Source organism: Pteronotus mesoamericanus, unplaced genomic scaffold (assembly GCF_021234165.1).
Source record: "Pteronotus mesoamericanus isolate MK-2021 breed Mesoamerican mustached bat unplaced genomic scaffold, CSHL_Meso_final contig_90, whole genome shotgun sequence".
Taxonomy (NCBI): Eukaryota; Metazoa; Chordata; class Mammalia; order Chiroptera; family Mormoopidae; genus Pteronotus; species Pteronotus mesoamericanus.
The window spans coordinates 31,674,421-31,701,914 of NW_026555277.1; the positions used below are offsets into that span (position 1 = coordinate 31,674,421).

At 34.5% G+C, this 27,494-nt stretch overlaps 1 protein-coding gene across 9 annotated transcripts in view; it reads right to left on the reverse strand.

The window, feature by feature from the left end:
* Window positions 1-27,494, reverse strand: part of HIPK3 (homeodomain interacting protein kinase 3) — an 89,585-nt gene that overhangs the window by 13,873 nt on the left and 48,218 nt on the right. For all 9 annotated transcript variants that reach the window (XM_054585946.1, XM_054585944.1, XM_054585945.1 and 6 more), the window contains exons 3-8: window positions 14,763-14,886; window positions 5,919-6,038; window positions 5,166-5,252; window positions 4,484-4,668; window positions 3,185-3,344; window positions 2,679-2,802 (exon numbers count right to left, since the gene is read on the reverse strand). In XM_054585946.1, the coding sequence (XP_054441921.1) occupies window positions 2,679-2,802; window positions 3,185-3,344; window positions 4,484-4,668; window positions 5,166-5,252; window positions 5,919-6,038; window positions 14,763-14,886 (800 nt within the window). The remainder of the gene's footprint in view (window positions 1-2,678; window positions 2,803-3,184; window positions 3,345-4,483; window positions 4,669-5,165; window positions 5,253-5,918; window positions 6,039-14,762; window positions 14,887-27,494) is intronic.

A 27,494-nucleotide genomic window follows, 5' to 3' on the forward strand; every position in this document is an offset into this window, starting at 1 on the left:
AAAATTTTGCTGAAATGCATTAGATTTTAAAATAGAGATTTTTGCCCTGGCTGGTGTAGCTCAGTGGATGGAGTGCCAGCCTGCAAAACAAAAGGTCTCCAGTTTGATTCCCAGTCAGGGTGTGCCACATGCCTGGGTTGCAGGCCAGGTCCCCAGTTGGGGGTGTGCGAGAGGCAACCAATCACTGTATCTCTCACACACTGATGTTTCTCTACCTCTCTTTATCCCTCCCTTCCCCTCTCTCTAAATAAATAAATAAAATCTTTAAAAGAGTGATTTTCACTCAGAAGCAATGAATAGCTAGCTTTTCAGTTTTCTCATTTAATATATGCAACCTACACTCAGATTTACTAAATAAATGCTTGGCTAGACTTCTATACTGGAAAAGGCACAATATATGAAAACAACATCTACCTTTCAAAACTTACATATTATATCTATAATATTCAAAATATATGAAATGTATGATGAACCTAAATACTATAGCTTCAAAGTAAAAAATTTAAAAGGAAGGGAAATAAACATAAAAATTATTTTAAAATATAAACTATAATGGTGCCATAACTGCTACTCAACAATTGCCCAATAATCATTTTAAAATGTTTCGTTGAAATGGATTGGTACATTGTAAGTGAAAGGCATAGGAATACCAGCATTGGAATTGCCTACAGAGATGCTAAAAACAAATTAGAGGAAAGCTTTCATTTCCAAGCAGCCACTATAGTAAAATAAGAAACAACAAAACATATTTATACAGCCTGACTATCCTTTGCCTGCGACTGCACCTGTTACATAAACTAACAAGTTTTATGCTTTGTCTTCAAAAATATTGTTCTTGTCATTTAATGGGTTAATGAGCCTGGCAATATCTCCTTTTTTCCTCTTATCCTTATTATGAATCACTCATACAGTTGCTAACATTAAGTACAGAAAGGTTACTAACATTTTATCAATTATAAGCCACATAAAAATAATTTTGTCTAACCTCATTGTATGTTTTAAGAATGTTGCTTAACTATGTTTAGAAATGTGTCTCACAAGCCTCCTGAGTTTTTGCTACAAATGGAAGGTAGGCTCTGAGAACAACTGCTTTCCCAAAACTTGATGAAATACATACCAAACTGTAGGTGGGTGACCCTCAAACTGACTTTGTTACATAGGAGAAATTATTAGAAACTAAGAATCTATTTGTTAGTACAAATTAAAAATTCACCTAAATGAAAATGCATTTGTCAAGACATTACTTAAATGATAACTGACCAAAAAAAAAGCACCAGTCTTTCACACTCAAGTATTTAAGTAAAACGTCTACCACCTGTTATCAAATGGCTATCTGTATGTCTAGATAGATAGAGCAAACATAGCAAAGTGTTTATCTAGGGTAGAAGCCATTATGATATTCTTTGAACTCTTCTGTATGTTTAAATTTTTAAATAATAAACAATTGAGAAAAACAAGTAAACAAACAAAGCAGCATCTTTAAGAGCACTGACACACCACCAATGGACCACAATTTCATCCTGACAACCAATCATCTAAGTTGTCGTTTTTTATATTTTTAGTGATACAAACCTTTCTCTCAATGAAACCTTATGTGAAAACCCAATATATAAGAAAGATGAAAGAAAAAGTACACTGTTTAAACGAAAGTGGCTAAAGAGTTGACATGTTTCCATATTTCTTTGTTACCAGCCAATCAAGGCAACACACATATCCTTGGTGCTTTGTTAAACATTGTGGTAGACAATTTAAAAAATTTTTTTATTGCTCAAATCCTGAAATCAAATAAAAATTTCAAATAATCTTTAGAATCCAAAAATATTAAGGGCTAAAAATGACTAAAAGTAGTTCAGTCTGTTTCCTTTGACTAAGATTGAAACAGGTTACTAGATGTGTCTAAGATAACTCAGCAAATAGGAGAAACAGAGCTATATCCCAGGTGTCCTAACTTAGCTCCAACTTCTTTTACTTACATCATATATACAGTACTACCACCATGTTTCAAAGAGTCAGTTAGGGCCTCATTTGTAATTAACCTGTTGCTTTAAGATATAACTAGGTGTTAAAACTTAGCAAGAACAAAATGCTATGAAAGGACCTAGGAAGTAGGATTTTACTGTTTTTCTGACCACAAAGTCTGCTGCTATCACCCTGGGAGAACAACTAGGAAATTCCCATTGGAGAATTTATGGCCTCTTCTGCTACCCATTGCACTTGAGGATTTAATTTGCTATTTTTACCTAAGTAAGGGACATAATTTAATTTAGTAAAAATCAATCTTTAAAAAATAAAAAGCCTAAGGTATGGGTAAAGAACAAGAGTATGTAACAATTGGGACAGAACTCCTTTGGCCAAAATTTAAACAAGTGAACTCTCAGTCACTTTAATGTCTAGTGATGGTAAGATAATATGTACTTACCCAAACATCGGGAGCAGTGATACTCAGTGCAGGACAACCAACAGTCACATGACTCATTTTTGTCAGTGATGATTACAACGGAGCTTCAGTCAAGAAATGGACATTACTGGTCTAAAGTTTACTGACCAGGTTAAATTAAATTCAAATTGTAGCACTAAATGTAGCAAAAACTATACAGTATATTTAATGGATAGATAACTAAGTTTGTCTAAAAATAATGCATGCCTAAACTCAAAGTGTAATTTAAATGAAAGAATACCTTGAATAGCTGGGGGACAGATAATCAGCGTCTGCTGAAAAGCATCACCACAACCAAAATGAGCAGTTCCAGCCTGCAGAGGAATTCCATGGTGCACAACTGAATGAGCAGATGTGGTCAATGCCTGAAATGATCAATGCACATGGCACTGTACAGAGCAGTCTTCTATTTGCTACACACGTGCTTTATAAACAGATTAAAACATATTTCTTAAAACCATAATTCTATGATAAAAATGGGTCCAGAGACCAATTCTACTGAACTCTACATAGAGTTGTAGGTAGCACAGAAGGGATGGTAGAGGATATTGAAGGAATGAAAGATGAAAGGAAAAAATGAACTTGGGTAGATATGCTCCAATTGTTACCCTGAAATATCAGAGATTTAAGAGAACAGACATAGGAGACCTAACCGGCACGGTAACTCCTAACTCCTGACATGAGACTTCTGTATACTTCAAAAACAAAATGAGCAATTTTAAAAAGTACAAATTATTAAATTCTTACCTGACTTCTTAATGTGCCAATTTTAGTAAAATTTGCTGTGAGATTAGCAGTACTGTTTGAAGAAACTGGCCTTAAAAGTGAAGTTTTATTGTGATTATTTGTATCACATGAATTTGGGTGGGACTTACAAATATCCATAATATGAAAACAGGACTTTACACTGAAAAAAAAAAAAAGAGTAGAGAAAGAGGTAATTATAATATTTTAGATGTTTAGAGTAGTTTAAAATTAATGTACATTAATTTAAAAATTATTTCCAAAAGAAAAAGATTGTAAGACTTGCACTTAGTCTGCTTACTTCCAATACTTCCAATACTGTTTCTACCAGAAAATCTTACAAGATTGAATTTTAAAGCAAGTAAAAGTGTATCTTATATCTGCAATATTTTTTAAGACATCAAAGTATCAGTAAGCATTTTTTGGCTAGCACACTATTATGTTTATCACTCCCACCCTAAATAATTTCTCTTAAACTTCTAGATCTCCACATCCCTAAATTAACTGTACCAACTATGAAGTTATGTTATTTTTCAAGTGCTTATACATGGAAACCATTAGACATTTTTAAGTGGTGGGGGGGTGGGGTAGAGATAGTAGTCCAACTTGAAAAAAACACCGGTTTTTAAGGATAATCCACAATTGCAGATATTGGTTTATCCATATAATTTCTTTATTCAGTCTTCTTAAAATATTAAAAAAAAACCATTTTAAGTCATTTATTTTACTCCCTTTAGCCCATAAAAAAGAGGTGTGAGATTTAAAGAACTTGAGATATTGGCCTAAGGTAATTCTGATAAGGCCTTCTCAATTTGAGCAAACATTTTTCTCTACTATCCCATTAAAAAAGAAAAAACCAAACCAAACCAAACCAAAAAACCAACACTTCCTTTCTTTCCACAACACAGAGGAGAAAGGAGGAAGGGGAGGGAAGCAAATGGTATTGAAAGGAAATTGAAAATAGAGTTTGCAAGACTCAAAAGAGAAAGAACTGTTAACATTTCCTTCTAGTACATATGTGCACGGTTATAATGGTAGGAATGTCATATAAAAACAAAATCACTCAGTCATTTTCAGTGTTTTAGAAAAAGAACACTGGAATGCAATTGAGATTTGTGTTCCAGTTCTACTCTGCCATTTACTAGCCTATGTAACCTTGGCCAAGTTAGCATGACCTCTTTTGACTCAGTTACTTATATTTAATGACGATATTAAATCATTTTTCTAACAAACTGATTTTTTTTAAAGACAGTATATTATTATTTCTCCAGGACTGTTTTAGCAAATTTTAAGGTAACATACTGGTTGCTATGAGGAAAATCTAGAAGATGTTTCATATTAACAAAAGGATGGTTCAAAGTTTCAGCTGGGGTAATTCTTAAATCTGCATCAATCAGCAACATTTTCTTCAACAGGCTAACAAATTCTCTTCTATCAGCTTTCTCAGCTAAAAGATCACTTCCTTCCAAATCCATCACTGTGTTCACCTGCAAAACCAGAATTTCAAGTCATCAAATAAAAATAAGCCATAGTATATGCTAATGTTTCACAGTTAAAAAAATAAAACACAACATAGGAAAGCACAAAGAACTACAATTATTTTGAAACAAGAAAGGACAGTTGAGCTTAACAAATTCTCAAAATGTTTTCAAGTATCAAATAACGTTCAAAGCAGAAAAAAAAATTTTCACTAAACAAACATCCATTTCTAATGAGGTATAAAGAAATTTGTTTGCTAGGATGTTCCCTTTTAAAGAAAATATTTTTTACTAAAGAACAGGATGGAATAAATAAAATATTTAATAAAGACAAATGCAATTTAGTTCCTAAAATACTAAAATCTCAGAATCAATTTTGTCTGAAAAGGTTAAAAATAGCAAGTATCAATTGTCATTTAGAAAATGATTAACATGTTTTTGCATTTTTGGAAATCAAGTCCACCACCTTCAGCATTAAGATTCACAAATGCAACTGTGGTACTTACATGCACAATATCATCCAGACTGTTGAATATGTACTTTCTGGCTTCTTTAGACTTCATTCCTGTCTCTGCTTCATGTTCTTCTAGTGTCTTATTGAATATATCAAAGATGGAAAATAATATATTATCATCCATCATTTGTAAATTATTTCTTTAATTTTGGCACATTTAGTCTAATATATTGACTATTTTAAGGGAAGTAGTAGTTTCAAAAGAATTACTATCATAAATGTATCTTTTTAAAGTACAGAAAAAATGAGAAGAGCTTAGTTTAGGTTAAAAAAAAAAAAAAAGCAAAAAAAAAAAAATTCCACCACCATATATAACAAACTCCTTAAACAAAATAATTACAAAGTTAATCACTGAGGATTTATTGATCCCCCAAAGATCCAAGAATAAATTAGGTACTTGGGTTAGTACTAAGTGGTTAGATTCAGTCCCTGTCCTATAAAGCTTAAAAATGTAGAACTAGGTAGAGAAGATGAAACACACAACACAAAAGTAATTATACACATAAAATTTTAAATACCATTTAACTTGAGTTAATAGATATGTTGCCAGGTTAGAAATGAACTAAATCATTCAAAAAGGGCCTTCCTCATTAAAAAGGGGGAGGGGAGAGGGAGGATGCCAAAAATGAAAATTCAAAAGAAGAAAAAAGGCAATAAAATAAAATTAAGCCTGGAGGATATTATCCATGCAAATGAGGCATCAGAGATAAATGTTTTTCTAAATATATATCTTTTAATGAATTACCTTTAATCTCCAACCAGAGTGAGAAATATCTGTTTCTCTGCAAAAAAATCTTGTGGATTTTGTACCCACATTTAACAACTGTTCTCCTGGTAAACCTTGAGTCTGAGATATGTATCGAATCTGAAAAATAATTTACAGAACAGAAGGGTTTATTCTTTCATGCCATAGATATTAATTGAACATGTACTATGTATCAGACACTATGCTAAACATCACGTCAAGAATTAAATGATATAGTCAGTGCTCTCAAGAAATTCACAGTCTAGTGGGGAACACACAAGTCAATAATTATAATGCAGTGTTGTAAGTACCTCAATAAATGCCTGCTTCATGGAAAGACAGAGAAGGAATACCTATGATAATTATATCACATAATGTTCCAGAAGAGGTGATGCTCTATTTGGGTCTTAAAAGAACAAGTAAGAGTTTGTTAGCCCTGGAGGAGTGGGGGAAAACCTAATCTATTATGAGTTATGTTAAGATTACAATACAAGTAAATAATGGAAAATCAGGAAAAAATGCCCACATATCCATCTGAAAACATAGAGGGTTCACTGAGGGGAAAAATGGCAAGAGATGAAATTGAACCAGAAGGCAAAAGGACTTATCAGCAGGTTAAGAAGTCTGGAATTTACTCCAGGAAGAAACCACTGGAGACATGTAGGCAGTAACTGACAAGTTACATTTTTAACAGAAGGTCTACAAATGGTGAGCAGATATGGCGAGGGGAGAGATAAGGAAGGCCTGAACTGAAAGACCAAATCAGGAGAGAGAGGAATGAGTAGGTTCAAGGAAGACTCTGATTGATAAAGACTTGGTGAATTCTGACCACGGGGGCATTGGAGGGGACACATCTACCTCACTGGCTTGGTTGAGTCAAGAGAGGAAGAAATACGAATGTGGATGCACTCTCAGAATACTGAAAAGTTCTAGCCTCAGGGCCTCTGAACTTAATCTCCCTCAGTTTGGAACACTCAACCCAAGCACTTGCGTGGCTTATCTTTCCCTTCCTTCAGCTCTCAGCTCAAATGTCACCTTATTCATGAGGCCTTCCATGACCCACCAATAAATAACAAGCTCTCCTCTCTTCAGTACTCCCTATCTTCCTTACTCTGTTTTTTTTAATCACCATGTTTTTTGCCAACTGATATTCTGAATGATTACCTTCTATATTTTCTTACTCCACTCTTCATGAGAATTAATGTTAAGTTTCACAAATGGAAGTACTTTGTTTTGTTTACTTAAATATACACCCATGATAATGTATGATACACAACACGCCCTCAAATATCCTTCCCCAATTTAATGACTGAGCAGCACAGGGGATAAACAGAGGCTTAACTCTAAACTATGTTTGAGAACACAGGGTTCTTAATTTTTTTCAAGCATCAAGGACTCTGCTCTATCAAATAATCCATCTTCTGCATCTTCTATTTCTTCCTCTCACAGATCTTTCCACTCAATTTACAAAAATGTTTAATATATTCTATCACCCCCCCATTGCCCTTAACTATTTAAAACTCTTTTCTCATTCACTTAAGAGCCTTAAAATAGTTACCTATATTTTACTTCTCATGTCAACACACTACAATCTGAATATTACTATTACTCCCTGATAAGGTACTAAGATAAGTAATGGTCTATTAATAATTGACACATTTAATAGTTACATATTAATCCTTATTCTACTGATACTATTAGCTATTACCTTCTTACTTAAAAACTCTGTTCCTTCCATTTCCTTTTTTTCTGGTTCTCTCCCTTATTCCTGACAGTCTTTAACTGCCTTCCTCCATTTGTTCTTTATATGACAAATGTTGTGTTTCAGAGTTTTATATGTCGTCTTTCCTTCTGCAAGCTCCAATGCCCATAGTTTTATCTCTAACTCTGTATATAAATATTTTTCACTTGCTCTGGACCTGTAGATTCAATTGTTTATTGAAACTCCCCAACTAGCTGACCTTTAGGTACCTCAAAGTGAGCATATCCTAAATTGATTTTGCCTTAAATCTGTTAATCCTCATGTTTCCCCCGCTTGATGAACAGCAACCTAAACACACAAATCAGAAACCTGAAATTTATGACAGACAAGTACCTCTCCCTCATCGTCCTCCCCACAACATCCAAAATCCTAACAACTTTACCTTATTAGTTTTTTTCATAACAGCCTCTCCTCTCCATCCATATTTCAGGTCTCCTTTAATCCTGAGATAAACAATTTCACAAGCCTCCTAATCAGTACAACCACCTCCCTAATGACTCCATCCACTCACTCACAATTTATTATTCACACGAAGAACAGCCGTTTTGCTAAAATGCAACTCTGACCATCACTCACCCTGTATAAAATTGCTTTACTCCCTAGAGAATGATTCCAAACTTCTAATCATGGCATGCAGGACCCCAGCTTAACTCTCCCCTGCTCTATGCATGTCCCTGTGCCACACCAGATTTTGAATAGGCTAGTTTCTCTTTCCTAGATTGCTCTCTGGCTCCTACTTCATGCTCCCCTGTGCAGGCTGCCCCACTTCACCAAATCCATGCGACCAACTTTTACTATTCCCTCCTCAAACCTCAGTTCAAGGGTTTCTCCTCCGAAAAGCGATGCCTAACCATCCTAAAGAGAGGTGATGACTTTTCTTCTGCGCTACCATCACACCTGCAACACATCAATGTTAATGTCTCCATAACACTGCATTACAATTATTTTTCAATATATGTTTTCTCTACTAGACTATGAGTCTTCTGACAACAAATTCTACGTTTACATATTTGTATCCTCAGTTTTACATGAAATAACTAAAATTTCCTCCTTACAAATTAGTTTCATTTCATTAAAGTGTGGTGTTTTCCCCTCACCCCACATTTCCCAAGTGGCTGAGTCCCTTGTTTCATGGGAACAGAAAATATAAAAGTACTAAGAGTTTAGTACCTAGATGCTACATAAGAGTCTCAGGCTGTAGGAAAGCTATTCAACAATTCAGTTTCAAGAAACACATACAAAGCATTTATCATGAGTGAGATACTAAAGAAATGCAGATGAATAAAATATGGTGCTAATCTTCAAAAGCATATAATCCAGTAGAACAGATAAATATTTAAGCACATACTCTGCAATTAGGCTAGGAAGTGTCATTATGAAAAAGAAAACAAAGTGCTAAAAGAACAGAGAATAGAGTATCTAAGAAGTTGGTAAGGCACTGAAAACTAAACAAAAAGCATCAAGTGAACTTGTAAGTTTATTTTTTTATCACAATGCCTGCCCAATCTTTTGAAGAGGAATTGTCTCATGCATAACCTCTAATATATGAGTGGGTGAAGGGTAGGAACCTGACTCAGGAGCAATTAATTCATAAACTGGCCTTGTGAACTCAAATAGAAATAACCTAAGCAAATCTGATTTACAGTATCAGGAATGTGAATAAGAAATACTAATTACTGTTTCGGGATGAGCTGAAGGGTGATAAGGCAGAGCTGGAGTTTGATGGCCATGCTAACCTAACCGAAGTGAAGAGTGAGTAGAGACCTGGCCAAGCAGCTCACTTCGGTAGAATGTCAGCAGGACGGGCCAACTTCAATCTCCATTCAAGGCACGTTAAAGAAGCAACTTGAATGCATAAATAAGTGGAACAACAAACTGATGTCTCTCTCTCTGTCTCTGTCTCTGTCTCTGTCTCTCTCTCTCTCTTCCCCTCATAATCCCCTTCCCTTTTCTCTCTCCCTAAAATTGATAAATTTTAAAAAAGGGTAAGCAGAGACCTCTGGTCAGGTTGGCGGCATAGGTATTGGGACTTGCATCATCCAACAACCACATCTAAATTACAACTAAACTACAGAACAACCTCATTCCAAACCACCTGAAATCTGGCTGAATGGAAGTCCTACAACTGGGGAATTAAAGTGGAAGACACATCAAGACTGGTAGGAGGGGCAGAGACATGGAATGGGTCGGTCCCACAACCACCTGTGGCAGATAAAAATTGAGAGGGGTATCTGGGCTACAGAGGTCCCTCCCAGAGGAGTGAGGGATCCCAGCTCCACAACAAACCCCCCAGACCAGGGTTGCCAGGAAGAGAAGTTCCTATAACTTCTGGCTGAGTGAATCTTAAAAGGACCAAGTGAAAAGCAGTTGGTTACCTACAAGGCAGCTCCCCAGAGACTGTCAACAGATTTCTCAACAGAAACTTTACAGGCCACAAGGGAGTGGCAAGGAATATTCAAAGTGATGAAAAGCAAGGTATAACCAAGATTGCTCTACCCTACAAAGTTCTCTTTTAGAATTGAAAGACATATTAAAGAGCTTCCCAGATAAGACAAAGCTAAAGGAGTTCATCACCACCAAACCAGTATTATGTGAAATGTTAAAGGGCCTTCTTGAAGAAGAAGAAGAAAAATAAATAAATAAATAATATTAATAATAAAATGGCAATAAATACATATCAACTGAATCTAAAAAAATAAATGAACAAGCAGAACAGAAACAAACTCACAGATACAGAGACCATTTTGATGGCTTCCAGAGGGGAGGCGCATTGGGAGGATGGGTGAAAAGGGTGAAGGGATTAAGTAGTACAAATTGGTTGTTCCAGAATAGTCATGGGGATGTAAAGTACAGCATAGGGAATATAGTCAATAATATTCTAATAACTATGCATGGTGTCAGATGGGTAGTAGATTTATTGGGATGATCACTTAGTAAGTTAAATAATGTCTAATCACTGGGGTATCACCTGAAACTAATAAAATAGTGTACATCAACTGTAACATGTTTAAATGATTTTTAAAGTAAGAGCAGAAACTCTAAGTGGCAAATTAGAATCAGAACAGATAAAAGCACTGAAAAGCAGTGAAGTCACACTTGTGATCTAGCACCAGAGTGAAGCTTTACCAGTACCTATTAATCTATCTAGTCTTGCCTTGAATTCAGAAGTACCTACAATTCCAGATTTCACAAAATCTAGTCATATCATAGCTCCTCTCCTGGATTATTTTGATAGTCCACACAGAAATAAATGAACTTGAAACCTTGAGTAAGTCTCTTTGCAATTCAAATACTTGACAAGACAGAATCCTTTGAAGATTCCCACCACCAACCAGGAGGTGAAATAGTGAACTTCATTAAGATATGATTTGAAATTACCGAGCATCATAATTTGAATATCAATTCAGACACTTAGCTCTTCTAGAGAAGATTCTAACTGAACTCCAAAAAACACTTGAGAGGAACAATCAAAACTTATCAAGCAAATATTGGCTGTCCATCAAATCCAAAATTTAAAGAGAAAATTGCCAAAGAAAGGCTTCAAGAGATGATAAAGATGATTAAAGGGCTAGAACAAAAAACTCTTAATGAAGAACTAAAATAACCTGAATACTTTTTCCTGGTGACTCAAATCTAACTTTCAAGTATATAATAATTATAGGTCTAAAGTTAACTCTTTTCCACCTCTTTTGGAAAAAAAAAAACAACAATATTGCATTAGAAGGTTAAATAAAGGTTAGACATAAGAAATATCAACAATACAGTTTCCTCATTTGTAAAACAGAAACAATAGTAGTATATATACCTCATGGGGTTATTTTGAGCATTAAATGAGTTAATAGAAAGTGTCAAGAACAGTTCCATAGAAGAGCTCAGTATGTATCATTACTAATAGTAATATTGCCCACTGTACTGCCATTGCAGGCAAAAAACTAAATCAATGTACACCTGAAACCTATATGACCCTATGAAACAATGTCACCCGGAAATTTATTTTTTTTAAAAAGCATAAATTAAATAAAATAAATTAAAAAATAGTGACAATACCCCAACTGGATATTCAATTATATCAGGGCAGCCGATGACTTGTATAGGAACAGATAACAGAGAGAGGCAAACCCTAAGAATGGCCCTTTCACATTCCAATTAGGGGGGAAGTGTATGAAATTCAACCACATTAATAAATAAAGTTAAAAACAACCAAAAAAAGCGAACATTTTAATAGATGCATAAAAGGATTTGAGAGTCCAAAACCAATTCAGGACTTTTTTTAAAAAAATTTGAAAATTAGAACTAGAAAGTGCTCCCTTTTCTTGAAGAGACGTTTATCAAAGCTTATGTAGCAAACATCATATTTGAAAATGAGCATAAACTCTAAAATTGGAACCAAAGCAAGGATATTCATACCATCGCTCCTATTTGTTTGCATTCATATACTTTAGAAAATAATTTTTAAAATACTGAATTGATAACTGTGCAACTATCGATGCCATGTGTTCACAATTTTTTTCAATTACTGTACCCCTTTGTAATTAAAGTAATATACATTTTGAAAATACTGTTAATCTGGGCCAGATTAACAGTTTAAATTCCATTATAGAATTTAGAAAAACTGAATTTTGGGCAGGTCTTTGTCTTAAATTACCACCATAACTTTTGACAAACCATTTTACTTTCTTGACCCTCAGTTCTCTCCTTTATAAAACTGGAAGGGGACAGGGGTAAGCAATGGGGGAAAAAGTGGGACAACTATAATTGAACAACAATAAAAATTGGAAGGGGCAATAATTACAAAATCCGTAGGGTCATTTTCAGTAGCAACATCAGTGGTCTGAGACTAGAACTGTCAAGTCCAAATCCAGAATATAATAACAAATAACTTGAAATTGTCACAAGGTGGTATCCTGTTCCAGAGCAGTATACACATCATAAATTGTAGTATACAAAGTCAAAGGCATATTTCTAGCATTCAAATGGCACCTCAGTACTTGAACAGCTAAAAATTATGGGACTCTCAAACTAAATCACCAACTCTTTCAAAACTACAGTTTAGCACCTGCATCAAAGTTAGGGGTTGGGTAAAAGCTGAAAATAGCCAGTATGTATGGAAATTTTACAGAAACTGTCTTTTAAGATATATGCTGAATGAAGGAGCGAAGGCAAAAACTACAGTAAATCTGGCCTAATAAGTTTTGTGGGTAGAAATCATTTGAAGAAGGAAAGAGATTAATGTTAATAATTATATCTAATTTAAGAATTAATAGTAAATGACTTAGCATCATCTCAGCACCATTTACGTCACCAAATTAGCTACCTCTCACATCACTTTTTCTTAATTTAAAAAAGATTTTATTTATTTATTACTAGAAAGAGGGGAAGGGAGGGAGAAAGAGAGGGAGAGAAATATCAATGTGCAAGAGAAACAATCGGTTTCCTCTCACATGCCCCCAACTGGGCACCTGGTCGACAAACCCAGGTACGTGCTCTGACTGGGAGTAGAACCAACAACCTTTTGGCTTGCAGGCCAGCATTTAATACACTGAGCCATACCAATAAGGGCTCATATCCCTTTTGATATAGAATGCTCTGCCCTCAAAATCAGAAATAACATACATTTTATTGTTACAATTATGTCATATGTGCTTTAAAATGTTCTATTTTCTATTTTTTATGCCTAAAAGTTAAATAGTGTATCTTTTAAATAAAAATTGTATTTCCCCACTAAAAGTCAATTACAAAAAGACAACCACTTTGTTAATTTTGACTAACATTTTCCACTAAAATGAGTTGAGTATGTGTATCTCTCTAATAAGGAAGGTGTTATGAAAACTCTCTCAAATAATAGTAAGGCTCAGAATTACTCCAAAAGAGAATCTTCATATTTACTCCAAAAGACAATCTTCATATATAAAATCAAGAAAATAGCAAACTACATTGCCTGCTAGCTTAGAGAGGCTAATGAACATACTTGAAAATTATCATGAAAAGTGTCTAAAGAGGTAATTTGCTGGATTCCACTGAGAATCATTTAAATAATGTTAAACTAGACTTTCCACACCATTCAAAATCAGCTAAAAATACTAAGGAGAGTTCAGGTGACTGAGGCACTTAAGATTAAAAATGGTTGTTGGTTTAAGAACAGTAGTTATATGATACCTTTTATTCCTTGGAGGAAGCTAACATTTCATCTATCATCAAAGTCTGCCACCCAAGCACGGCACTATTACTTAAATGGACATAGTCCAGCAATTTATATGTCTGTAGCCTAAAAACGATGCAAAAAATTCTCCCAAGAGTTTTACAAAACTGGTTTTTGGGCTGTGGATTGTGATTTTATTTATGAAATTTACTTAATGTTATAAAAGAGTTTTTAAAAATCAAATACAGTTTTGAGATCCTGAATTTAAAATCCACAAGATCTCAGGTCTTGCCATTTAATTATTTATTTTTTTAAAGCCACTTAACATTTTATTTTCATCCACAGTTTTCATATTAATATGAAATATCCATGGTCACATATGCATGCATATGAGCACACACACACTCACTAGAAGAACACTATTCTGATTTATTACCTATTTTATACTTCAGTGTATATTAGAGAACATGCCACATTCTTCACATTTTAATAGTATCATTGTGTGGTAGTGATATGACTATGAATAAGTAATAGTTTAGCATGTGATACAGTTTCAGTCATTTGCTTCTGTGAATATAAGATCTATCAACATTCTTGTAACTATATGTTACATTTTATTATCTATTTAAATTAATTCATTGAAATGAAATGGTTTAGACAAGCAAAATGTACATTTTAAAAACTGTTTCTAAAAGGTGCCAAATAGACACTCTGGAAAAATTACCAGTTTTTATTCCATTTATACATGTAGAACAGAATCCATATAAGTTTATTATAGTCAGTAATGAAAATTGCAACCTATTTGATTTTTATTATTAAATAATAAAATATAACACATGGGCATGTCTTGTGTACCTAAAGAAATGCATTCCTATTCCTATTAGTCTATTGTCTCTCTTTACAGTCTACCAATTCTACTAGATTATCATGACAGTTCTGTTACCTGGTCATACTCCAAGGCTCCTGGGTAGAGCGGCCATCCAAGGAATAATTCTGCAATCACGCATCCCAATGACCACATGTCTATGGCTTCACAAAATGGCAACCCCAATATAATCTCTGGAGCTCTGAAATATAAAAAAAAACAACAAAACAGAATGATACTCCTTTAAAAGTATTTGATTTCATCAGACATTCTAAGAAAGGTTGGTAAAATGACAAAAAAAAAATCACCTTCTATTTATAGTAACTTCACTTTTCAGAACTCTTTGAAACCTAGCCTTAACTCTGAATTAAGCTTTAAAAGAGACTGTAAGTACAACATCATTATGATAAAATCTCTACACTTAATCCTCATATTTCTATTAATATAACATTAAGAAAGGAAAAAAGCATAGACTTGTTTTTGAGACTATAACAGATTAGAAGTAACACATAAGAAAAAAACTGGCAAACTATGAAATACATGCACTATGACATCAACAAAATTAAAATACAGACTTTGAAAGATAAGACCAAAACAAAATAAAACCCCAAAGGCTAGAAGTGGATCTGGACCTAGACAATATTTCAGAACACAATAATGAATATTCCCATAATTAGGGCCATTAATCATCCAAAAGAGACAAGACCAAGTTCAATGTATTCTGCTTTAAAAGGCAGAAAAGTAGATGATATATCAAAACAGGTAATAAACATTTCAGCACTTAAAGAGCTTTAATAATTTAGAAAATGAATTCCATTAAAGATATTATTCCCAGATAAATGATGCTATTTCACATGGCTTTCCCATGAGAAGATCAAGATTCCAAGAGAGACTCCACATACAGCTGTGTAACTCCAAAGTCAGTCATACAATCAGTTATACCAGAGTTGCATGTGCATGTGTATATTTGCTATTTTTAAAACAATCTCAAACTTAGAGAATTTGTAAGAATAGTATAATGAAAAATATTTTCCTGAACCAGTTGGAAATAACTTGCCAAATAATGTATATATTTTGTATTTCCTACAAATAAGAATATTCTCCTAAATAAGCAAAAAACAATCAATAAAATCAGAAAATGAACATTGATATATCTCTATATCTAAGCCTTGGGCTCAAAGTTTGGCCACTTATATTAAGGATGTCCTTAATAGCAAAAGGATCCAATTCAGAATTATGCATTGCATTTAGCTGTCTTATCTTTTTTAGTCTTTTTTGATAAGGAATAGGTCCTCAAGTCTCTTCTTCTATATTTCTATAACCTTGACTAAGATTTTACAGACCAGTTAATTATAAAATGACCCTCCCCCTTAGGTGGGTCTGATGTTTCTCATAATTATATCTGGGTTATAAATCTTTAAGAGGAACATTACAGAATTGATGTTTTCTCACTATATGCTATCAGATGGCATACAATTTTGATTTGTTCCACTGCTAATAATGTTCACTTTGATTAACTGATTAACATGGTGTTTACTAGATATCTCCACTATTTTGTCTCACCTTTCGCCTCTGTAAGTATTTTGTGGGGGTTCAGTTTGAGACTATATGAATAATCCTTTCCTTATCAAACTTTCAGGTTATTCATTTATTTGCCTATGTGACTATAGAGTAATGGATTCCTACAGTAGTCAATGAATTATAATCCATTATTATAATTATTTCTTTTGATTCTCTAATTTTCCCAGACTTAGCTAGTTAGAATTCCCTCAATGAGCTATGGGTCCTTATTTCTACTGGAATAGCATTGTTTCCAGGCTCCCTCAGCATACATATTATATACAGTTACACAAAATAAAGCTGCTAGTTTCTTTAACTGAGACTACTATGCTGATAGTCACTATCTCCTAACGCAGTAGTTCTCAATCTTGGCTGCACATTACAATGACTTGGTCCTGGTCACTCCCCATAACAATTAGAACAGAAACTCTGGGGATGGGACTTAGGCATCAGTATTTTTTAATGTTCCAGGGGTGAATCCAATACATGCCAAGGATGAAAACCAAACCCCTAACCTCAAGTAGTCAGACCAATGGGAAGGCTATTCCATCTCCTTCTTCCAGCACTTTTAATCAGAATACGTTCAGGGATAATAAACAAGTTGTTTTCTATCCTAGACTTGGGATCTGTCCAGTGACTCATCCACTCCTGGATATCTCCGCTATAATAATTAAGATTCCACAGATCCTTAATCCACAAGCATTTTTCCCCTCTAAAAAAAATAAATTATTTAAAAATGTTATATTCATGGAAGCAAATTCAAATTTCTCATTTTAAAATATGAAAAAAGTTTAATTGGAAGTTTTATGCAATTTTATTATATATTATTGTCCATTTGGATCCTGTGAGAAGCAGATCAGATGTGCAAGAAATTTCTTGGAGAAGATGCCTGTGAAGGATACAGGGAAAGGAAGCAGGAGTAGATGAAGAGACTGCTCAGACCTTGAGCAGTTCTGATACCTGTGAAAGATGAGTTGGGTAGAAAGAACCACCAACTGCAGTGCTGAAGAAAGTCTGGCTGGACCAGTGGGAAGTTCCCCCATCAAGCAAACTCAGCCCAGCTCTAGTGCACCCACTATGTTGGATACTGGCTGGGAGCAGCCCAGAGGAAGTATGGCTGCTGCCCAAACACAGACACACATTTGAAGGTGCAATCGCTGGAAACTCTCAGTCAACTGTACTCCTTGAAGAGGTTTTCTTGAAAGGGGAATCCAAAGGACACAACCCCATGGCTGCCACAACTGCCTTCCCAACACCTTTTGTATCTTTTTTATGTATATAAAAACCTTTTGTGTTTTCTTTCTAAGTACAGAAACCTTTTGTATTTTATGATATATATGTATTCTATAATACACAGAATATATATGTATTCTATAATACATATATATCATAAAGAAAATGCAATAAATTTCTTCATCAAGTCCCACTCAAATGTGCCCAAATTCTCTCCAGTTTACCTTAGTATGTCACAAAATATTATCATTTTCTGTGTGTGTTATTACATCTAAAAGGTTGGGATGCAATACCTTAAAGCACTTATAATCTATTAGCAATTTTCAACTATATAATCTATAGCAATTTTCAAAACATGCAATACCTGACTATTTGGTCAAGGACCCCTTTTCCCTTAGATTGTCAAATAAAAAATTGACAATAGCCAAAACAATAGCCATCTGGTGTGAATGAATCAAAATTATACCTATTTTTTGTCAGATAGGGAAAAAAACATAATATTTTGGTGGGCCACAGAATTTTAGTAACTTTTTATGTGTGTCATGAAATGAAAAAGGTTGAAAATCACTGATATACATGAAACTCAGAGATGTCAGAGTTCTACCAGCCAGTCTTACAATAAAATAAACTCTAAAAATTAAGACTATGCATGAAAGAATACTATATCCACCTGTTAGTAAGGAATAAAGCTTACTTTATTAGTTACATCTTAATTGGCTTTCAAATTCTTCCCCTGGGCTAAATATACTTTTGCATAAAGACAGTCATAGCAGGGATTCTGGTATGTGGATCACTCTCAAAATAAATCTTCTGTTCTACACCTAAAGGAAGTTCTCCTACTTCATTTTTAATCTACCTTCACTCCCTTCTAAGCACCAACAATGTGGCAGTGCTAAGGATATAGCAGGGAATAAATATCACTTGAACTTTTGCAGAACAGGCAAGGTACACATTAGACATGTTTACTGAATGGAGAGTATAAATAAACTTGTTGTTTACCACTCTATCGCAGTTAGAAGGCAAGTGTCAAAACCACAAACAAACTAAAAAATTGAGGTCCTATGCTAATAAAGGCAATCTCTATGTTAAATGCTTTGTTTGTTTCTTTCTTTTTGCAATGTGCTTTTAATTAAATGTATCATTATTCATTAAGACCAAATCATTTCTCCTCCAAAACCTTGAAACATTGATATAAAATAGAAAGTGGGTAAGCTGAAAAGAAATTTTTTTTTTAAGTGGGCAACTGAACTCTAGATGGCTTGCAGGGGACTTGTGCTAGACACCAAAAGAGAATGTTGGCAGTAGAAGCTTCAAATGAAACCATAGTGAAGTACTGTCACTGAAAAAAGATGACTATTAATGGAATGTTTTCTTTTCTTTTATTTCATTTTTATTTACTTTTTTAAGGTGAAAATTGAACTACTGACAGAAGAAACCCAGCCTTGTTAGAAAAAGGGGTATCTCAGTTCAGAAACTCACTGTGTTTAGTTTCAGGAACAATTACGTTCTTATAATAGAGATGGAAGCCTTAGGTTATCACAAATGCCATTGAAATCTGAACTCATGTGATGATTATATGGACATCAAGAAAATGGCGATCATAATTTGGCTCCTAACTTAGTTTTTCTACATACAGAGAATATATCAGTTAGGCCAACATGTAATGCTGCTATTCTTCAGCTTCTTATGACTCCAGTGACAGAACAACACAAGTCTGGTCAGGTCTAGGACATCAATCAAATAATTTCTGAAATGAGAAAGCTGATGATTCTCTCAGGTAACATCACTCAGTAAGACTAAAAGGTGCAGCCATCTAGGATTTTATTAATGATACTCTTGTACAAATAAATATCCACATACTTCTCTCTACCTTTGACAATAAGATACCAGAGAAATGCAGCAGAAACTTGAGAATGGTCAACTCAAAAAAATAAATAAAAATACTAAAACACGGATAGTCTTCTCTGAGGTAGAGAAAGATGCAGAAGGTATTTTTTTTAAGTAACAGTTTTATTAAGATATGATCCACATACCATATAATTCACCCATTTAAATGGTAAAATTCAAGGGTTTTTAGTAAGTTCACAGAATTGCACAACCATCACCACAGTCAATTTTAGAACACTTTTACTATCCCCCAAAAAACCCCTATATTCATTAGCAGTCACTCATTTGTCACAAACTTCCCCATCCCTAGGTCACCACAAATCTACCTACTGTCTCCTTAGATTTGTCTATTCTGGATATTTTATACAAAGGGAATCATACAATTCGTGGTCTTCGTGATTTCATTCTCTTGGCATGTTTTCAAAGATCAACCACACTGTAGCATGTATCAGTACTTCATTAACTTTTATTGCTGAATAGTACTCCACTGTATGGATATGCAACATTTACTTACCCATTCATCAGGTTACGGACATTTAGGTTATTTCCACTTCTGGGTTGTTATGAAAAATGATAAGTTAAACAAGAGAGGCCAGGTCAGCTCACCAGCCTACTGAGCGAGAATATACTCCGGTGCTGAAGAAAGTCAGAGCAGAGAGCCTATACACCAGAAACAAGAACACGCTGCCTTGGACAGAACTAGCCAGTACAGAGAGAAAATGCCTTTGATGGAATACACAGTATATTCAAAAAGGAAAAGGGGGTACTAGTGTTGAACTAGTGTTAAAGATACTACTGATTTTTCTACTTTGTTCAAAGAAGCAAGCTTTATGCCTGAGTTGACCTTATGAGGGTATACCCCTTTATCAAATCTCTAGATCATTAAAAGAAAATAGTAAGAACCTTGGCCCATACACGAGCAATCCAATATATTAATAAAAGAGTGTAGATCACAGGTGCAATTCCCGTTAGGTAAATTTCATAAGGACTTTATGTTAACCTGGTACTAAATTTTTGGGAATCTATGCAAATTTTGGAGTCTGGTAAGGAAGCACTGATTTCAAATAAGGAAAACCATCTAAATAGAGCTAGACTTGAAACATTCAAGAGGAGAAACCTAGCTCTCCCTCTACCAGCAAATATTTACCTGAGCCTTAGTATCTTCATTTTTAAAATGGGGTTTTATGACCTTACATACTCCGAAGATTATCTAAAGGACTAAATAAGAGAATGTATGTAAAATATAAAACAGCACTGTGTATATATATTCCTGTAATTTATTCATGCTCCCACTTTCCGAATTCATACCTGTCTCTCAAACTACCACCTCTTCCCCCATCATCATTCCTGTTTTCTCTGCATTCTACTTTACTGAGGGGGGGGGGGGATTGAATTTGAAAGAAATTTCTACATTTTCAGCACCATAGGTACTAACCCACTTGCACCTGTCAATGTTTCTACCTAAGGCATCCATGTTCACTTAAAGAAGTATACCACCAATTTCCCACTGTCTTTCATCAATCTCTCTCTCTGTATAGGATCATCCCACATCTGCCATCTTGAAAAAAACCCCTTGTGTATATACTCTGCTTCAGCCACAACCTCTTTCCCTGTTCCCCTCACACCAGTTCTTTTTGAAAGCACTGCTTAGAAAAGATGTCTCCAATTCTAACTTGAACTCGCTCAAGTCAGACTTTCATCACCCCATCATTCCACCAAAATAGCTCTCATCGAGGTCACCAACAGCCACTGCACTGCCACATCCTCAATCTGACTTGCAGCATTAACACAGCTGATTATGCTCTCCTGCTTAAACTCTGCCTGCATCTGACTTCTGGGATACCACTCTGTTCTCTGCGTCACCTCACTAGCACTCCATTCTCAAATTCCTTTCTAGTTCCATCTCATTTCCATAGAACTTTCAATTCTGGAGTGCCCCCCGGCTCAGACTTTGGATATCCATCATCTCTAAGTACATTCATTTCTCTTAGGTGATCTTATCCAATCACAGTTTTAAATACATACCACCTCCACTCATAAGACTCTCCTATGTGCATCTTCAACCCAGACCACTCTCCTTAACTCCAGACTTACGTACCCAAGTGTCTATCCAACATCTCTTCTTGAGTACCTATGAGATATCTCAAACTGATCATATTCAGAAAGAACTCCTAATTCCCAATTTTGCCCAATCTACTCCTTCCCCAGCCTTCCCCATCTCAGGAAATAAAAACTCTTTCCTTCTACTTTCTCAGGCCCATGATTTGGGAGAATCAAATTTGACTCATCTCCTTCCCTTACTTCCCACATGTATCAACAAATGCCATTGACTCTATCTTTAAAATAGATCCAGAATTTGATCACTTTGTTCTACCTTTACTGCTACTACCCTACTCTAAGCCATCACCATCTCTCATCTGTATTACTACAATTCCCTTTTGGAAGAATGGTTTTGCCAGTTTTTTCCCTAAAATTCATCTCCTGTTCTTTGAAATGTAAGCCATGCTGATCTACTTCAGAAATGTTATTTAAAAAATACCAAATAAAATGCAAATTTTTCTACAAAAAATACTTTATAAATATTAATCCACTGCTATTCATAACAATCCTTTTACTAGATAAAGTAACAGACACAAGGGTAAGTAACTTGTCTAAGGGTCACAAAGCAAGTACCAGGTGCAGCTGGAGTTCAAAGCCAGGTTTTATAGCTTCAGGATGTATACTTATAGCTACTATACCTTAAAATAATTCCTAGTATTACTAAAACTATCAGACTTTTATCGGACTGAAAGTTCTCCCACTTGGATGCTATACTTATCATTGTGTTCTTTTTCTCTTTAAACACATCACTTTTGGTTTTAAGACTAACCAGGAAATGTGAAATATAAATATATTTAGATTAAAAGAACTCTACTTGACATTTTACTAAGTTATTTTACTCATCTTTAAGCATTTACTCATCTTAACCATAAATAATCTTTCACATTAAATACACAGACATCTGCTGGATACCTCTTAGTTAAAATAAGGCTCTTACTTTGGCAGTTACTGTGTTCCTAAAGATGACTGCATAAGATCCTTTTACATGGAACTATTAGGAAATGAGCTCAACAGTGGATATGACCATCCACTAGTCCATAAGTCTGATTACTCATAAATACCAACTCAACATCATGCACTCCATAAATTCTAACAAGTCATAACCCTATACTTAGCAAAAGGCAGCAAAGCCCTAAAGTGATGATAAAATGCAGGTACCAGTAAAGATGTGTTTGTTTAAAGCACCTCTACCTAATACACAGACACAAACACAGGGAGGCTGCCAAAACGAGGGAACAAAGAAACAATGCGCAGATGAAAGAAGAGATCAAAGCACCAGAAAAAGAGGTAAACAAAATGGAGATAGGCACTCTATCAGATGCAGAGTTCAAAACACTGGTTTTAAGGAACCAGTGATGCTCAAGGTACTCAGTGAGAACCTCAGCAGCATAAAAAAGATCCAGTTAGAAATGAAGGATACACTAATTGAAATAGAGGACAATTTACAGGGAAACAACAGTAGAGTGGATGAAACCAAGGATCAAATCAATGATTTGGGACATAAGGAAGGAAAAAACCAATAAGAACAAGAAGAAAAAAGGATCCAAAAAATGAGGATAAGCAGCCTCTGGGACAACTTCAAGAAATCCAACATTTGCATCATATGAGTGCCAGAATGAGGAAAGAAAGAGCAAGAAATTGGAAATCTATTTGAAAAAATGATGAAAGAAAACTTCCCTAATTTGGTGGAGGAAATACACATGCAAGTCCAGGAAGCACAGAGTCCCAAACAAGATGGATGCAAAGAAGGCCACTCAAGACACAGTATAATTAAAATGCCAAAAGTAAGGAGAGAAGCTTAAAAGTAAGAGAAAAGCAGTTAGTTACTACAGGAGAGTTCCCATAAGACTGTCAGCTGATTTCTCAAAAGAAACACTGTAGGCTAGAAGGGACTCCAAAGAAATATTTAAAGTCATGAAAAACAGAGGACCTACACAGCCAAGACTGCGCTACCCAGCAAAACCATCATCTAGAATCAAGGGGCAGATAAAGAGCTTCCCAGACAAGGAAAAAACTAAAGGAGTTCATCATCACAAAACCATTTTTATACGAAATGTTAAAGGGACTTATTTAAGAAAAATAAGATCAAAACTATGAGCAATAAAATGGTGAAAATACATATCTATCAAAAATTGAATCTAAAAAACAAACTAAGCAAAGAAGAACAGAGAATCATGGATAAAGAAGCATTTTGCTCTGGTTGCAAGATGACATGGAGGTGTGGAGGGAATGGGTGAGGAGGTTAGGGGATTAAGAAGCACAAAAAGGAAGTTACAGAATAGCCATGGGGATGTTAAGAACAGTATAGGAAATGGAATAGCCAAAGAACTTACAAGCATGCCCCGTGGACATGAACAATGGCGGGGGACTGCCTGAGGATGGAGGGTGCTGGGCAGACAGGGCAAAGGGGGAAAGATAAGGACAACTATAATAGCATAATCAATAAAATATAATTTAAAAAAATAAATAAAATATACTTAATAATTTATTTCCAGCTTAATCATCACTCTTCAATATCCTACTGAATTGTGCTTTTTAAAAACAACAAACAAAATCTCAACACTCTTAGAAAGACAAATTGATTTCTAAGATTTCAAATAAGACAACCATTTCTAAAAATATTTCTAGAAATATTTTTCTTTTTAAAGTTATGATGAATGTTTTTACTGTGGTAAGAAATTTGCTGCCTTAAGCAACAGCATCACTACAAAACACTGGATATTCACACAGATTGTATCTTTATGATTGTAACTGCAACTACTCAATAACATGTTGAAATGTAATCAAAGTACAGTCTCCTAGAATAGACACTCATTCAAATGTAGCTTGAGTCAGAGGCTAAAAATATCCCAATTAAAAATATCCTTATTGCAAGGCCACTTAATCTTTTGAGTATGTGGGACAATGATCCAGATCAAAGTGCCAAGTATAAAGAACACCAGTAACAACATTTTCAGAACTTATGAAATGTTAAATCAGAGAGGTGGAGCATAGTAGATGGCAAAGATTTAATATGCATTACCAATATTCAAAAGTGTAGCTCAGAGCCCTACGCCAAAAAAGATGGATATAGCAATAACCTGCATATCTGATTAATCAGTAGCTAATATTTTATAACGATAGGAGTGAGAAATGCATTTCATTTACAGACAGCACTATTTATTTCACGTTTTTTATACCAAAAGCCGTTACAAGATCACTCAAAAGTTTCACGATATGAAAGAGAAAACAGTAAGAAAGTTGTTACTAACATATATTGAGAGAAACCAAGAGCTGGATTGGTAGGGGAATATGAGAAGTAGCTGAAGAAAATAAAGGAGAAACATTTCAGTAACTGAGGCTGAATGTGTCTGTTCTTTATATATCAGTTTATATACTATTAGACATAGAAAAAACACAGATCATATACATGAACTACATTATTAATATCTTATATTTGTATTACATCTATACTTTACCACTCTTCTAAATATTTTATTCTATGAGGTAACAAAAATAAATGTTGTTATCCCTACTCTACGGATGATTAGGAGGAAAGTATAAAACAGTCTAGAATGCTTTAACTTATTTGACTATGAAATATATTTAAAATTATAATATATTATCAGTAGATGTCAACAGAAGCTCATACTCTATAAGGTGTGCTTAAACAAAATCAGACAACAAAATTATTTTATTGTAATAAATGTTTCAATTTTGTAGCCCTACAATAATAATTAAAATAACAAAAAATGTTTGTAAAGCTCTTATTAGAAATCAAATTGTTCATTATTTCATTAAATTATAACAAAATCCCCTGAGGTAGGTGCTATATTATCTCATTTTACAGATGAGGAAACTGAAGCAGATAAGTAACTTTTCAAGGTCTCTCAGTTAGTGGGTGGTAGGACTTAAAGCCTAAATGAGATTCCAAGCTTCTTGACACAGTGAAGATAAATCATTTTTATTTTATGAACTCCTGCAAATGCCTTATTTAATCACATGACCACAGACCTATGCATTAACAAGCAGGTAGAAGATTAAGCACTGATTCATCAAATAATCTCTAACATAACCTGGTGGTACGCTGACGCATACTACTTCAAAATGGCCAATAATCTCTTAACAGCTAGGCAAATACATTACTATTTACCTTGTATTTATTTTTCCTTATAACTTTTTATATTGGCATACCTTTAGACTTAGAGAAAAACTGCAAAATTAGTACAAAGAATTTTTATCTATTTACTTTTATCCTCACCCAAAGACATTTTTTCCATTGCTTTTCAGAGAGAGAGGAAGGGAGAGTAGGGAGAGAGAAACATTGATTGGTTGCTTCCCAAATGCACCCAGACCGGGGAATGAACTGGCAATCCTTTGACTATGGGACAACACTCCAACCAACCAAGCCACACTGGCCAGGGCAGTACAAACAATTTTTATATACCCCTAACCAGACTCCCCAAATGTCAATATTTTACCACATCTGTATTGATCTTTTTTGACATACACACACCAATGTTTCTGAATCACTTGAGAGTTAAGTTGCAGAAACAGTACAATTTACCCTAAATACTTCATCTAGTGTGTACTTCCTAAAAACAAGGAGAGTCTCTTACATAGCTATAGTGTATGTCAAAATCAAAATATTAATATTAATACAATACTATTATTATTCTGATATTTCCAATTGTCCCAATCTTGCCATCTTTTATAACAAACAAAAACTTTTAAAAATAAATAAATTCCAGGCCAATGACTCTTTCTTCAGTTTCCTCTCTCTGGAATAGCTCCTCAACATTTTTGTGGTTTTCATGATACTATCATACTTTTAAAATACAGACCAGTTATTTTGTGGAATGTCCCTCAATTTCTGTTCAACGTTTCCTTACAAGAAAGTTCAAGTTATCCATTTTCAGCAGGTATACCACAGGAGTGATGCTATCTTACACTTAATTTTTCAAAGTATATTATTAGAAAACATTACTATTATCAATTTTTTCAAGGAACATCTGTTAATACTTCTCAGAATAAATTGTTATGTGCTGGTCTAATCAAATAACAACAAACTTTGGAGTAACAGAGAACTGAATTAAAATCCCAGTTCTCACAGTTACTTACAACACTCTAGGTCTTAGGCACTTAAAAATATCACTGCCACCTCAATTCATTCAGTTGCAAATGAGGGATATGTTTGTGGGTCCAGATTATTGTGGCAATAATGAATTTCCCTTTCTCCAAAAAGAATCTGAAATTGAGTGCATGAGTGATTTCCCCAAAGTCTAGTGGTGTGAAAACAAAAACTTGGGTTTATCCTATAAACCTTAAAAAGCAATAAAATGTGCCTTCTACAAACAGTCCTGTTAATATTTATGTACACGTTTTATCTTCTCCATTAATAAGAATGCTAAGGTCCTTAAGATCAAGAGCTGCCTCTCACTTGGTTTTATACTGCATAGAGCCCGTGGCAGGGTATTTTACAACCAGTCACTCCTTAAAGATGTGCTCAATGAACACAAAATATTCAATGACATAATGCTCTTCAAAATATTTTCCATTTTAATGTACATTTAAAATGAAATTCTCAGGTATTTGATAACATACAAAATGGGGAGCTTACATTAAGCAACTTCTGGATCTAGACCAATGGAATTTAAGGGAATATGAATATATGAAACACCCACACATACATTTCTCCCATATACTTAACCCTAATAATTTCCTATCAGAACCATTCATACCAAAAGATAACCATTCTAAATAATCGCCAAGAATCATTGAGAAGCTTTCAAATATACTGAATTATAATCTACCTAACAGAAGAAAAAGAAAGGTAACTTAGTATGTAGTATCAGATTAATAGCCCCAGTGAGAGTAACTATAAAAGCTGAATAAAACACACACAAAAAATTGTGTGTACGGCCTGTAAGTGATAATGATGAAGTCAATCTATATTCATCAATTATAACAAATTTACCCCTGTGGTAAAGATGTCAATAGTGGGGTAGGTTGTATGCCTGTGGAAGGAGGGGGGATATGAAAACTCTGTGG